Source organism: Muscardinus avellanarius (assembly GCF_963383645.1).
Source record: "Muscardinus avellanarius genome assembly, chromosome: 20".
Classification (NCBI taxonomy): domain Eukaryota; kingdom Metazoa; phylum Chordata; class Mammalia; order Rodentia; family Gliridae; genus Muscardinus; species Muscardinus avellanarius.
The window spans coordinates 8,269,043-8,284,522 of record NC_137806.1 but is presented as its reverse complement, the minus strand read 5'-3'; the positions used below and the strand labels follow the sequence as shown (position 1 = coordinate 8,284,522).

Genomic DNA, 15,480 nt, shown 5'->3' with positions numbered 1-15,480 from the left:
CGGAGACAGGAGGATCGCGCTGGTTCGGAGCCAGCTACACTGGCTTAAGAGACCCTGTTTCCAAATAAAAAAAAGTTAAAAAAATAGGTCTGGGAGTGTAGCCCGTGGGAGTGTATCCCGGGGGTAGAAGGGCTTCCAGGAACCCCAGTACCACCCCCCAAAAAAAGGATAAAAAATGATAAGCTTAGGGGACTAGGGGTGTAGCTCAGTGATACAGCATTGCATAGCTTGCAGAAGGACCTGAGACTGAACTCCAGCATCACACATGCAAAAAGATAAGACTATAGTTGGAACGAATTGGTATTTCAAATTATCACGCATACTTATGTGCTTGGACAGATTCAGGAAGGCGGATAAAGAATCAAATAGTGTTTGTATAACCAAGCTGCCTTTCTTTCCCTTAGATATGAACAGATTTCAAGTTTACAATAGAAAGCATAGAAAGTATAGCAAAATTATTTCTCTGACCACAGGATCTGGACTTTCTAGAACATGTTATGTCAATTTATGGCAAGCGTGAGGCTGAGAAGCTCATGCCGAGACCAGAGGCACCTGGCAGAGCGTAGGGAGGCTTGCTGCCAGACAAACCTCATGTTGGCTTGGAATAGCTAAGACACCAAAAGGAAAAGATGCCCCCCTCCCCCAGGATCCTCCAGGCTTCCTGAGGCTGAGGATATAAAGACATTTGGCCATCTAGGGGTCCACATCCACGTCAGGGAACTAGTAACTATGAAGAAAATTAATACCATGATTTTTTTTTACCCTGGAAGTGCTGAGAAATGAAAGGATGAAAGAAAAAAATGGACTGTCCTTTATCTTCAAAGATGTCCACGTCCTCATCCCTGAAGACTGTGACTATATTACCTTATGTGGCAAAAAGAATTTAGCAGATGTGATTAAGGATATTGGGATGGAGGTAATCCTGGATTATTCAAGTAGGTCAAATGTAATCATAAGTGCCTTCTTTTGAGAAAGGAGAGAGGCAGAGCCAGAGAGATGTGGCCATGAAGGTGGGAGAAGGTGGAAGAAGAGAAAGAGAGAGAGAGAGAGAGGAGAGATGAGAGAGAGATGAAAGAGAGAGAGAGAGAGAGAGAGAGAGAGAGATGAAAGAGAGAGAGAGAGAGAGAGAGAGAGAGATGAAAGAGAGAGAGATGAAAGAGAGAGAGAGAGAGAGAGAGAGAGAGAGAGAGAGAGAGAGAGAGAGAGAGAGAGAGAGAGATATTTTGGAGATGCTATGCTGCTAGATTGGGAGATGGAGGCCGGGGCCATAGATCATAAATCACAGACAGCCTCTAGGACAAGGAAAGAGAATCTTCCAGAGCCTCCAGGAGGAACATGGCTTTGCTTTGCCCACGTTAGGTTCCTGACCACAACTCTAAGATGAGACACTCAGGTTGTTTTAAGCTGCTAAGTTTGTGATGAGTCCTTTCAGCAGCAATAGAAAGGAAAAACACTAGGAAACTTCAGGTTATGGTTTTCTCTGCTAAATCTGATCCCTGTATCGAGAAAAGGGCATTTAATATATATAAAATATATGTATAATATACATATACATATATATTCTTGTATATATTTAAAATATATTTATACTTACATGTATTTATATACCTATTCTTATATATCTCTACTTATATATTTATATATATATATATATATCTTTATTTATAGGGAAAAATTTAGTTTTATGTCTATATAAAACTAAAAAGTATATATAACTGAAAATAAGATACTCAAGAAAATTTGTTAGTTAACAACCATCGGTTTCCTTCATCCCATGGCTACTGAGGGAGCTGAGCCTTTTCACTGGCTTCCCAGCTGTGCCCGCCCCCACATATATACACACTTAAAATCAGGAAAAGAAAAAGTCCACAGCAGATCTGAGCCCATTAGAGCTCCAGGCTTCTCCAAACTGAGGTCTCCTTGCAGAGCCCTGATCTTTCTTCAGACACTTGAGACCCCTCTCCTTTTTCTCTCTGTCTCCTACCTTCCCCACCATCAGAAGGCTCTGGTGTCTCCTCAGGAGTGGTTGTTTTCCAGGCCCTGGGCAATTCTGCGGTCATGAAGGACCCGTTTTATGAACTATCTGGCACCTAGTGCCTGTCTGATACCTGGTAAGGAGCACGGCTCTAGTCAATAGCGGGGCGGCGTGTCGAGAGAGCTGGGAGGGAAAGCTGACCCACTGGCAGGCTATTATAGCTGGTTAGTGATGTGAACGGGTGGGGCCACTGTTTTTCAGTGCCCAGGGATTAGTAGGAGGAATGTCATGAACTCTTTGAAGGCCATGGAAGGACCATGCAGTTCAACGCCATTGCATTCAGTGGGGAGAACAGAACTCTCGCCTGGAGGTAGGCAGGAGGAGCCTGTGCTTGGCCAAGATGGACCTGGATCAACGATCAGATGTAACAGACCTCTAAACTCTTTCTCATAGTAATATAACCTCTGATCAAGTCAGCCAAGGACTATCATTAAATGGCTCAGGGCCCCATGATGGTAGAGCATCTACCTGAGCAGGTGACTGAATTTCCAATCAGAAAGATGGTGTCCACAGGACACTGGAGCTCGGATCACAAAGGCACAGCACAGGCGTCCAACCGAGCACCTAGCCACTCTCCTTCTTCCCTCCTCCTCCTCAACACCCACATCATTACTGAGAAGTGAGGGCGGGAACTGGAGGCCAAGCCACTGCTGTGTCTTCTGAGCGGTCCCTGGGGTTCAGGGACAAGGAGTGTCCTGGGTGCCACTCCGCTGTCCTCACCCCTCACTCTCTCCCAAGCAGTGTCTTCCAGAAAGAGAAGCTCTGGGGATAAAGCATGCCCAGCTGCCACTCCTGCAAACCAACCGGGGCTTTACACAATGTGACATTCAACTTGGAAAGAACAGAGACACGTACATGCTCCGACGTGAAGGCCACGAGCCTGGGGATGGCAGCCATTCCTTTCTCCTTGACTTCTGGGAACATCTTGTAGCGCGCAATCAGCATGGCGTACATGTTGGATATGGCGCCACCTAGAGGGCACAGAGAGGCACAGTGACCTTTCCTAATCACTCTCAGCACGTATCACAGGCAAGCAAATTCCTTATTTCCCCATCTAGGGTCCTCCTCAGACACAGAAGGAAGCCTTGTTGGCCATCCTATGAGCTTAATCCCCAGTCTAAATGCTCTACCTAAGAACACAGAAGGCACACGGGGCTCAACCACAGGATGGAACCACCTCCACACCTGTCTCAGCCGCTCAGTGGAACTGAATTAATTCTGATCTTGCTGGGCCTGTTAAAGCAACTTTGTTTTGGTGCTGAGGATTGAACACAGGGCGTTCTACTTCAAGCTACACCCTCACACATTTTATTTTTTGTTTTGAAACAAGGTCTCACTAGGTTGCCAAAGCTGGCCTTGAACTTGTGATCCTCCTGTCTTAGCCCCCTCCCAAGTACCCGGATTACAGGTGTGTGCCACCGTGTCGGACTTGAAGCAGCTTTTATAATTTATTTGTAAGAGAAAAAATGCCTTTCCTAGTCTGTGAGTGTGGTAATTTTCTTTAGGCCCATAACATCTTAGATATATGCTGGTGCAGAAAAAATATATTAATATATATATATATATATGAAATAATATAATATAATATAATAATAGAATACATTATATATGTAATATCACATATATATTTTTGTTTGTTTGTTTCAATTCATACTGAGTCAGATATACCCCAAAGACATGCTATTTCTTTATAGTACTAAAATCTCTGGGTCAGCCAAATGGTTCAAGGAAGCTGGGTGCAGGCCTATAATCCCAGTACTTTGGAGGTTGAGACGGGAGGATCACAAGTTTGAGGCCAATCTCAGCAACTTGGGAGACCTTCAGCAACTTAGCAAGATTCTGTGTCAAAATAAAAATATCAAAAGTGCTCGGGGTATAGCTCAGAGGTAAAGCACCCCGGGTTCAAGCCCCAGTACTTAAAACAACAACAACAACAACTGTCTCAAGGCCCCTCATGACTGTCCTCAAACCACAATCCTTCCTGTCTCAGCCTCCAGAATGCTGGAATTACAAGTGTGCGCCACCGTGCCTGGCTAGCTGCTTGAATTTTTAATCAGAAAGATTGTTTAAAAAGAGCACTGTGGGGTGTTGGTTACACAGAGCACTGCATGGATAGCCCAGATCAACCCATACCCTCTTGTTCTCGGATTGAGACTCATAAGCTCCTCTTAGTGGCATAGGCGGTTAGCCAGCGAGCCTTAGAGAATGCAGGTAAATACCCAAGGGCATCGCATCATGCCTGTCTGCTCAAGACATTTCTTTCCTCTTCAGAGTATCATTGCAATATATTTGTATTTGTTACAACATTTGAAAATTACAGGAAAATGCACAACTAAGAAATGTTAAGTTCCAAATGGAATTAGATTTTCCGAGGGTAAGAGCTGTGTCTTGTAAGTAGGATCTCACTTGACAAGCAAAGAAAAGTGAGTTATTTTTTCCCCAGGGTTGCCGAGAAGCTTAGGGGTTTTGCATTCAGGAAAAAGACAAATTGTTAGGAAAGCACGTTGAGTGTGCTGGTGTGGAAGATGGAATACCAGGAAACAGAGTGAAAGTGCTACCTTCCCTTCCCTCCCAAAGGCCCAGCCATGATGCAGGTGCTTTGCGTAGCTTCTTCCCCCAGTGGCTGGGGCCCAGGAAGGCTCTGTGCCAAGTTCAATGGCCCAGGAAAAAGTTTGACTTTTGCCTCACCAGCCCTGGGCTCCAGCCCAGACAGGCCACCCACCCTGATGACAGAGCGGTCATCACCCAGGTCCTGGCTTCTCACCAGCCAGAATGAGGGCAGCTTCGAGCCTTTCAGACCCCGGAGATGCAAGATGAGCAGATCCAGGTCAGGCCAGCACTAAGCAGATGCTCTGTCTTACAGGCTGACTGTAGGATGCTGGACCAGGGAAGCGGGCAGCTTTTAAGGAAACTTTCACATGATTTCTCAGTCCGGGTACTTACTGACACTTTGTGCTACCTAATTCTTTGTGGCGAGTGTTGTCCTGGGCAACAGAGAATACCCAGCATCATCCCTGGCCTCTGCCCACCAGTTTGCTGCTGCAGCAGCAGCAGCATCTCCCTGGCTGTTACGAGCCCAAATGCCTACAGACAATGGCAAGCATTCCCTGAGGGGGACACAACAGCCCCCCAGTTGGAAACTGCAGCTCTAGGCATTCTTCTCAGAGCCTGGGGAGGAGCAGGCTGAAAATTGAACTCATTTAGAGGACAGGTGCACGAGCCCTACACACCCTTATTTCCTATAGAGGAAAAGATCTGTGACTAAGCCAGGTTTTTCATTCCCCCCTTAGTCTTGGTGCTTCGCAACCTGTTGAGCACAGGGGGCACACAGTTCTCTCTAGTTCTCGGGGGCAGGTGGGGGACACAGAGGGCACATTTCTTCCAGGAGTCCGGAAGGACTCTCCATGAGGCACGAAGCCTCTAGAGATGGGAGTATAAGATAAACTTAGCTGGGCTCTGTATTCACGTCACAGACCCAACTCTATGTATTTCATCCCAGGGAATGGGACTTTTAGATACCAGGCACATAAGATGGGTGATGTTCCCTGTCTTTATCCCTTAAATTGTTAAGACTCTTTCTTTATTTACCCTAGAAGCAAGGCTTGATGGTAAAGAATCCAGTAGCAAATAAAATGCCATGAGCCATCTATCTGTCTTCAGTGATGTCTGGTAGCAGGTACAACAAAATCAGATTGCCCGTCAGCTTCTCTGCCGCCCTTCCTGACTTTGGACTACGGCATTATGCTGTAGCATGACCTATGGTTTCTAACTTGGGTTGAGTACATATGGGTCTTTAGGCTCCAGGGAAGAACCTTCAAGATCCAGTTTTGTTTTTCTCTGTCTGATAAGTCCCCATTGCCCCTGAGGATGGAGGGAAAGCTCCGATTCCATACTTAGCCTAGTGGAACTGCCAAAGAGGAATCTTTCTTGGGCTGTATATTTTCTGGAACATTCAGGTTCCGAGACCAACCAAGTCAGTTAGGCCTGGACCTCATTAAATGAGTTCAATTTTCAGAGTCAACAGGTATAGCTATTCTTACCCTACTCCTGGGAACCATTAAAAGAGACGAGGATGCTCTCAGTACATCTCAGGGATAGATGAATCTTACAGCCTAACATATAAGGAAAGGAGGAATTAAGGTAGAAATGATGTTGCTCTCCCAACCCTACCTAGCTCCTGATTAAAAAAAAATACCTTCAGCATCCATTTCTGACAAGGATGACAAAGCTAAAAACTTAGTACCAAAGGGAAACTAAGCTCCAAGCTCCTTAGAAAAGAAAAGCTGGCTTAAAATTCTTCACAGCTGCTGTTCGATGACTTTTTTTAAAAAGGCCAATTTTCCTTTCCATTTAACTAACTTTTTCCCCCTCATTGGCACCTGAAAAATGTCTTATATACTTAAAAACATAAAATAAAATAGCAGAGCTGAACATGTAGGGGAAACATCCTTAATTTAAGTTTTGGCCTCAAGGCTACAGTTCTTTGTACATTCTTTCTCCTCTCTGGTTTTTCTTTTTCTTTTTCCTTTACTCTCCTCTCTTCTCTATCATTATCCACTTGTCTTTGTAGTTTTTTTTTTTTTTGGTACTGGGAATTGAACCTAGGGGCATGCTACTTTTGAGGTACATGCTCAACCCTTTTTTAAATTTTGAAACAGGGTCTTATTAAATTGCCGAGGCTGGCCTCAAACCTCGATCGATCCTCCTGTCTCAGCCTCCCAATTACTGGGACTACAGGCACGTGCCACCACTCCCAGCTTATCTTTGTAGATTTGCTGAAGAGAGGTCAGGAATAGAGCTTTGCCGTGCCTGACCATGGCAGGGGATGCTGCCCTGACTTCTCTTCCAAGGGTCCCTGCCTCTCTCTTCCGAAGGCCTTCCTAACTTCTCCTTCTTCTGTGCCTCAAACCAAGGTCACACACCTGAACCAAGGGCACAGCTTTTCCTTTCCGGTGGATGCTCTGGGCTGGCAGAGGTGTGAACAAAGAAGTTTAAAACGCACTGGCTGGCATTAGAACGCAAGATGAAAAAGGCCAAATGGCATGAATGTAAAGGGTGAGGAATCTCCCGAGGAAATCATCTCCCTCTTTTTTGGCTTTAAGAAATTATTTCCCTAGATACTCTCAGCGCTCCTGGAAATCAGTGTAAACCAGCTTCTCCTGCTTATGATTTCAAAGACTAGCGCAGTACATACACTCTTTTGACTGGCTATGCCTTGTTACGCACCCTTGAACTGCAAATGTTGTATTGGATAAGACTTCTCTTTCCTTTTCACTAATCCCAGGAGCACCAGAGTGAATTCCCTTATTAGAATCTTTATTCCTTTGCTCCACATTATCCATGCATACTACATGTAGGATCACAGGAAAAGTACCGGGAAAATGCCACCCTTTTGAATACAACTAACTAATATTCAAGCATGCAGTGTAGTTGGCTTGGGGGTATGCTCCAAGGTCATGTGCACTTAGCCACATTTGTTCTCCAGATCAACAAACAACCTATGTCACCTATTAAGAAATAGGGACTACATATTCCTTTTTCTTAGGTTTGTAACAAGGCATACCAGAAGAAAAAACCACACACACACACACCCAAAGAATAGTTGGAATATCATATACCAGGAGAAAATATCCCATCGCCAGAGCCTCCTGGCCAGCCGATGATCTCTCTCATTTTCTTTAGTGTGACATATTCCAAGAGCACAAACACTGGAGCAATCTCATAGGTGAACCTGAAACATGGAAATGGCCATATTTTATGTACGTAATTCAAAGAAAGAATTCACCATTATAATGTATACAGAAAAATTTTGCTCTTCAAACCTTACATTCACAGATGCTATGATTATAACATTAAGCAGAGGGAAAATTATTTCTAAAAGGTCTTTCAAAAGGTTTGCACATTTTTTATAGCCCTACAGTCAAGAGCTTTAATTACTGGCATAATGTGCAAGGATGGCTTATCATATTGAATAAAGAACATTGCAGAGTAATATTATGTAAAAGACAACATCTGGTCTTGTTTCCCTTTCACATTATACATAAGCATAAATCCTAAATGCCAAAAAGTCCCTTTTGTATTTAAAAAATGTTGTGTAGTTTGACTGCATCAAAAATATATCAGGACCATTTCCTATTAAATAAGAGTGAAAACACTCCTCTGAATTTGGTATTGCTATTTTAGGGGCAAGCTAATAAAGAGATTTTTACATTATAGGTAAAGACTATGGAATTCCATTAATGATTACCCTGGATTACGCAAAACATATTTAGCTACTTACATGTTAGTGTTTGCTGTTGACGTCAGCCAGTCTGCTGCTAATCCAACCATATCCAACCCGGTGGAAAGTTGATTAAAATATCTGGGATGCCCTGAATAAAATGGAATACCAGAATCAGGGTTATGTCCAATGAAAATAAATACCTCTTGAACATACGAGTTTTCTAGCTAAAGAAAATTGAAAGGTTTTTCTGTAATGAGAAATACATATTCAGAAACTTAACGTGCATATACATGTGTGTGTTCATGGTTGCACACACATGAACATATGCATGGCTACACACATGTATGTGTGCCTGGTTACACACAAACAACATTACTTTTCATCACAGAGATTGCTCTGGGTTTTAATATTTCTTAAAATGCACCCTAAAATCTTCCTTTAAACATTTCCTATAAAAATAACAAATGCAATCTGGACACTAGATAACCTCCTACTATTCTTCCTTCATATATGTAAACTAAAACACGGTTGCAACCCAAATCCATTCAAAAACAGGTTATTCCTTATTTGCATTCATCCTGCTGAAAGCCCCCCCCCCTTTTTTAGTTGTTCTGAGAATCTGTCATACCCTGGCATCCGCCAGGCATGCCAACATTCATAATAATATCAGTGACAAATGGCTGATGATTACAAAAGACAGGGGGAAAATGAGAAAACAGAATTCTCTGCTGAGTGATTCACCCTGGATTCAAAAGGTGGTGGGTGTCGAAAGATGGCCTGAACAAAGCTAATTCTTGTTAATTATTCTCTGTCTCAATGTTCGATTATAAACAACAAGGCTCCCTCATAGTGGTGGTTTAAAATAAAACTGAAGAGTCACATCACTATCTTGCCAGCAAGATACAGGAAGATGTATTCAATGGAGTGATCAGTCCATTAGTAAGGTTTATCTAATTAACTTCTGGAATTCTCTAAAATGCTGTAAATGGGTTGACATCCACATATTCCTGAGGCTATTATTTAAAATGTGATTATGAACATCTCATTAGAATTCTGTTTCCTCATCTTGTCCCATAAAGCCTATCAATAAGTCTGTGCTTTGCTTAAGCAACAAAAATTTTGGAAGCGGAGCAATTATGGAAATAGCATCTGATCAAAAGGTATCGGCCACTTACTGGACACCTGTCTGTCTGTCGCCTGGGGCTCTTCTTTAGCCCACAAAACAAGATAAAGAAAGGCAATAGGGAAATCCGGACAAAAGTCAACACATCGCTTATCTTCTAGACCCAAGTGCTTTCTTATCAGCCCCAGGCATATGGCAGGAGAGTCTGACACTGGGAAAAGATAGGAGCTGGGAAAGAGTGCATCCTAGAGGGACTGGGATTTGCACATCTCTTGTTTATCTACAGTTCCGTTTTGAACCTCCTTTCTGGCCTTGCATGGTGCCCTTCTATCTTTTCTACCCTGTGCCAGACCTTTTGATGTTGATCCCATCAGTTTACCCAAGGAAAGGCTTAAAGCCCTTCTTTGCTGCTGCTGCTGCTGCTGCTGCTGCTGCTGCTGCTGCTGCTGCTGCTGCTGACATCTGGAGCAATCCCCCAGCCCTCTCTGCCTCATTGACTCCCCAGTTCATCACACCTCACAGCAGAAACCACAGACTCTTTCTCCTCCCAATGCCCCTCCTTCCTTTGTCCCTAAGCCATTATATTTTTAATAAGAATTAGCAAATCTATGCATTAATCTACCCTCCCAACTCAGGCATTTTTCTGCATAAACCCGGTAACTATTACAACACAGTATTTAACACTATGAAATATTGGTATGAAAACCCTTGCATAAACCGCGTGGGATTCCAAGGTGTGGGCTGCGTCCCTGGACACCAGGAGACCACTTGGGTACGTGGTAGAGACAACTTTGATACTTTGGTTGTTTGGCTTCTCTCCCTCTCTACGATTTTTTGACCTTGCTTTGCTATTTCACCTGGATTTCCCCTGCCCAGATATTTCCATTGACTGATAATGATGTGGAAATATGGAGGGAAATAGTTTGACAGGTCAGAACAGCATGCCCTTTTGATTTCTGGCAGAAATATTCTTCTAATTATATTTGCTCTTTACCTGCAGCCCCTGCCTGCTGCCCCTTGGGCTGACGTCAACAGCCCTTGGGCTGCCCACACTTTCCAGCAGGGGGCTTGGATAGTGTGAGAGATCTGTACCCTGAGTGCCAACTATCCCAGAAGCCCTGGGCATCCCGTCGTCCCAAGGGGCTGGGCAGTGCGATGTGAGCTGGGGCACACTGCTCTAGGGAGAATTGCCAGGGAGAATCTGTTGCCTGCACAGCTCAGAGACAGCAATTGGAGACTGGAGATTAGGTTTGCTCCCAGGCACCACTGCTTGGCTCCCTACAGATGAGCAAATGAACCCTAAAGGCTATGCAGGCTGAGAACAACAAGCCTCGGGCAACTCTGACTTGGGGCTCAGAATGGGTTGGGAAGGGGCCAGAGTCACCTGCTCTTTAGTCCTGGGAACGTCCCATTTGTTGATGGTTCAATTCTCTTTGGTCATTTGATTAAAGATTCAAGACCGCCTTAACCCCCCTCCCATCACCACCACTGTCAAAGCTAGTAATCCTTGTCAATGCTAATGATATCAATTCCTTGAAGTTCCCTGATTCCAACATTTCTTTACCAATGCGTGAGTCATTTTCAAGGACCCCCCCACTGCCCCTCCCTCCTCTCTAAGCTTGGAGACCAAGTGGAAATCAGTTTAGAGCGAACACTTTATGAAAGGATAGCTTAAGTATCATGAAAATGCTGGATAAGCGCAGACACCGTAACTGCCTTGACTGATCCTATGTAGTACTACTTGAAAACTATGACGAAGCTTAAAAACCTATAAACCTGTCAGCGGAAGAGAGAAGGGGTCTGCTGCTAATTTTTTGAAATATCATTTGGAAACAGAGGCCAGAAGACTAAATGAGATCTGAATAATGTTGCAATATTGAACAAATATTGATACTCTTTGCTCAGAAATCCAACTTAATCCATCAGATTTCTTATTTGAACCTTAAATAAAATGCATTAGGGCAACACTTGGCTAACAGCTTCACATGCATTGTGGCAAAATCTAAGTATTGAATTGGCTCATCTTTTTCTGCAGCTAAATGGAACACTGGTAGACAGAACTATTACTTTCATTGACTTGTAATTCCCATCGTCTTAACTCTTGTAATTGCATTTTAAACACTGCCAGCTTTCAAGGATGAAGATATAAAATGTGTAGAGATTCCTTTTGGTTTGGTGGAGATGTAAATAATAGACAGCAATTTACTATTAACATAATTAAATATTAGGTATGGGAAATAGGTACAATAAAAGTGAAATAAAAGCATTGCTGGGGTTTGCTCCGACAGATACATGAAAAGCTGAAGGCAGAAGGAATATCTTTTAATGACGCATATGCAGCCTGTGGGTTCTTTAGGAACTAAGAAGATGATATTAAACAAACCTTTGAAAATCGTACTCCATAGTCTGAGTTTGATAGAAATCAACAAGTTAAATTCCTTTCCCTATGTAGCTCATTTTAAGTCTAGTCTTAGAGTAAATCAGTTTCTTAAGGCTTCTCCTATGCATACCTTTCTTCTCTCTCAGTATTAAGGAACGTGCAAAAAAAAAAAAAGCTAAAAAACCTATAGCAAACATTCTTAAAATGTTTGTTGTTGATCAGAATAATACTAACAATTCACCAGAGAAAACTGCAACATAAAATAGGATGCTTCTCCGATAATTAATATTTGTGCAATATTTCACAGTTTTGTTTGTTAGTGAGTCTTTTTAAGGCTTCAGATCAATTGAGATCCACAAAATCTTCCCACTTAATTCGTTTATTTCTTAACATTTTATTGCTTTAAATGAAGTCTATGCCACCATGTATCAGGCTGAGTGGAGACAAGGTAGAAAGAAAGAAGTGTAACCAGGACCTGGGTCAATGAATGGTTGACTTTGAGTGGACAGAAAGAATGCTTGGAATGTGCTCAGGGAATGCTACACCCGGATAAAATGGACAGAACACAAAGATACTATGAACAATACATGTTTAGAAATGTTCCGGTAAGGAAAGGATGTCATGGCTGCCCCTCCCCTTTCTCTTTACCTTGTGTACACAACAGACATGGAAGGACCCACATCCTCACAGAACATGGCTGAACATGGCTGAACTGTCAAGCTAGCCTGTATGATGTGGTCTCTGTGTGTTTGCCTCCTCATTGGAGAAAGCCTGGAATTCAAATCTAAAGTCTCGGCTATCTGAGGTGCCACATTAGAAGTCCTGGGTAGTGGCTGCTTGGGATGGTTTCGTTCCTTTCTGGTCCAGCTCTATGCCAAGGAAATCACCAGTACTACCCTGGAATTCAGGCTTTTGTTTGGATAATGTCTTTGGAGCTCTTATTTCCACAGTCCCTCTCTTTCTTCATTTCGGGTTGCCTCTACTGTCCTCTGCCGACAAAGGGTTGCTTCTACACCCAGCGGGTCATCTCTATGGCCAAATCCATGAATGCAAAGTCTAACGCTTTATGTTAAGACGATACCTCCGATATTACCAACTCCAGATGCATTCGTAACAATAGGAGGCGCCTCTGATTCCAATCATTCTAATAACTATCGTTTTTAAATGACGGAAATGACTTTACGGTTTTGAAAATACCAGTAACATCATAAACCAGAAAACATTTTTTTGTAGAAAAAGTAAAAATCATAAAAGAAAAAAGAAGCTTTATTATTTCCGATGGGACGATACCTGTTTTAATAGCATATTTTAGAGTCGTTTGGCAGTGCGTCAAGATTTCCTCCAGGTTCTGTGGCTGGTCCGCCAATTCCCAATTATACTCTTGAAGAAGCTCGTTCGGATAATGGAAATCAATCACTTTGGTTGATCTATCAAAGCTTTTTACCACGTACTGCAGCAAAATGTCCATAACATCTTGTAGAAACGCCAGCGTGGGTCCTTCCCCTTCACAGGCCGGCAGCAGGTCTAAAGGATGGAGAAGCGACATTTTAATTTTACTACAGAAATATTCAGGTGAGGGATCTTACAGTCAGGCAATTTTTGTTGGAACCAAGATATTTCACATTTTTTTCCTCACAAAAGAAAACTTTCAAAAACGAAGACTTTTTTTTTTTTTAAAGAGAAGCCACTTTTTAAAGACGGAGGGAAAACGCGAAAGAAATTATGACTCCTCCCAGAATTGACTTTTGCATTTAAACCTGTAACATCTTGTTTGCTCACTTCTCCCTTTTCAGAGAGGGCACCTCTAAATATTTCCCCCACGGGAGTTTGTCCTAAGTGTCATTTCTCAGTAAATCATCTTAAATGTTGATGGGGAGAGTTCACTTCCAAAATGGCTGAGAAATATCTTCTGGCAAATCACGTAAAGCGGGGCCTGCAAAGTTACGATTTCTGGTCTAACTAGAAGGCTGGCTGTTTCGTGTGTGTGTGTGTGTGTGTGTGTGTGTGTGTGTGTGTGTGTGTGTGTGTGTTCGCGCCGACATTTGGGCGATGGGGTGTGTAAACACCCAGGGGCTAAAAAATTAGCGCGCAAGTCTCAGGCGAATAGAATCGTTCCTCCGTGAAATCGCAGCTACAAATGATGCCGGCGCTCTATTCGAAAGGCCAAAAATATCCCGGCCATCAGAGTTCCGGGGCAGGACTTCTGGAGACACCTCGCCGCTCGCAGCTGGGGGCGGCCGGGCCAAGGGCGCCGGAGCCCTCCGAGCCCTCGAGGAGCCCCCGGGCCGCGTCCGCGGGGATGGAGCCGGGGCCCAGCGGTCCTGGCCTCCTGGGGAAGCTGGGGAGGCCCCTCCGCCGGCCTCGGACACCAGGGGGGTGGGCGGGCAGGGCGCGGCCGGGGCGCCCTTACCTGTTGCGTGCAGGAACGCGTAGGTGGCCTCCGCCTTGGGGCAGCTGCAGGGCTTCTGGTCGCAGGTGCAGGCGGCCTTGCGCGCCGCGGCCCTCGGCGGCAGGTGCCCGCCGCTCTCCGACGGCTTCTCGGCGTCTCCGTAGAGCAGAGCTGGAGCGGGGCGAGAGCGGGGGAGGGGGAGGTCAGCCCCCCGCCCCAGCCCCTCGGCCGCCCGGAGGCCCCCGGCCCGCGCCCTCCCGGCCCCACTCACCGCACAGCTTGTTCCCGATGCCGCCGGTGAACTTCTGCGCCGCCTGGCACCAGGCTCTGGCTGCGGGGAGACGGGCAGGCGGTCAGCGAGGGGACGGCGAGGCCCGGGCTCCGCGCGCCTGCAGGTGGGGCGCGGCGTCCGGACAGCCCGGCCCGGCTCAGGGATGCTTCCCCAGGAGAAGCCCCAGCGCGGTCCTCGGCTCCCGCTCTCCCGGAGCCGATCGGCTCGGAGAAACTCCCCTCCCCGCCTCGCTAAGCTAGCTCCCCGGCCCCGGGGCCTGCGCCCACGTCCTCCCAGCTCCGTGTCCAGATGCAATTTCTCTCCCTTTTTCCCATTCTTCCTTTCTCCGCCGTCATTCGGTCCCTGCCCGGGGCAGATAGCAGGATGCCGCGCTCGGGTCCACGGCTCGTGGTCCTGGAGAGGCCGCGGTCTTCGGGGAGCCCCCCCCCCGGGGGGGGCGTAGGAGGAAGGGTCCGGAGACTCTTTGAGGGTCTTCCCAGGGGACAAGGGTGGTGGGGATCTGGGGCTTTGGGGACTTTACCCGAAGCGCCCGAGGAAGTGTCCTGCTGCAGGTGGTAAAACCTTCGCCCTCCCCGGAGCCCCGCAAACCCTGGTCCGCGCGTAAAACTCGCCTGCTGCAGAGCTCCTACCGTCCCCTACCTGTGCCGGGGTTCTCCGGATCCCCGGAGCCGTCCTCAGACCCGAAGGACCAAAAGCTGGAGCCGGAGGATGCCATCGGCGCGGCAGACCCGACTCCGAGTGCCGGCTGCGGGCTGGCCCTGCGCGGCGAGGGTGGGTGTCGCCCGGGGACGGGGGCCGCGTGTCTGCGAGTGCGCGCCCGGGCGTTGGAGGGGGGGCTCGGGGCGAGGCAGCGCCTGAAAAGACGCCCAGGCCAGGCAGGGAAGGGCCCCTTCCAGCCGGGCGATGGGGGAGCGCCGAGCGCCGCGGAGAATTTGAGGGCGAGGATGCCTGGTGGTGATGGAGGAGGAGGCGGCGGGCGCAGACGGAGGAGGAGGGAGGCGAGGAGCCGAGTGCTGCTGGCGGGAGGCGGTGCGCGCT

At 46.1% G+C, this 15,480-nt stretch overlaps 1 protein-coding gene across 1 annotated transcript in view; it reads right to left on the bottom strand.

The window, feature by feature from the left end:
• Window positions 1–15,157, bottom strand: part of GAD2 (glutamate decarboxylase 2) — a gene marked incomplete at both ends in the record, with an annotated part of 78,894 nt that extends 63,737 nt beyond the window's left edge. The window contains 7 exons of the mRNA XM_080717254.1: window positions 2,891–3,006; window positions 7,654–7,766; window positions 8,316–8,406; window positions 13,052–13,285; window positions 14,172–14,321; window positions 14,422–14,481; window positions 15,082–15,157. Coding sequence (XP_080573380.1) covers window positions 2,891–3,006; window positions 7,654–7,766; window positions 8,316–8,406; window positions 13,052–13,285; window positions 14,172–14,321; window positions 14,422–14,481; window positions 15,082–15,157 — 840 coding nt within the window. The remainder of the gene's footprint in view (window positions 1–2,890; window positions 3,007–7,653; window positions 7,767–8,315; window positions 8,407–13,051; window positions 13,286–14,171; window positions 14,322–14,421; window positions 14,482–15,081) is intronic.
• Window positions 15,158–15,480: the final 323 nt, after the last annotated feature.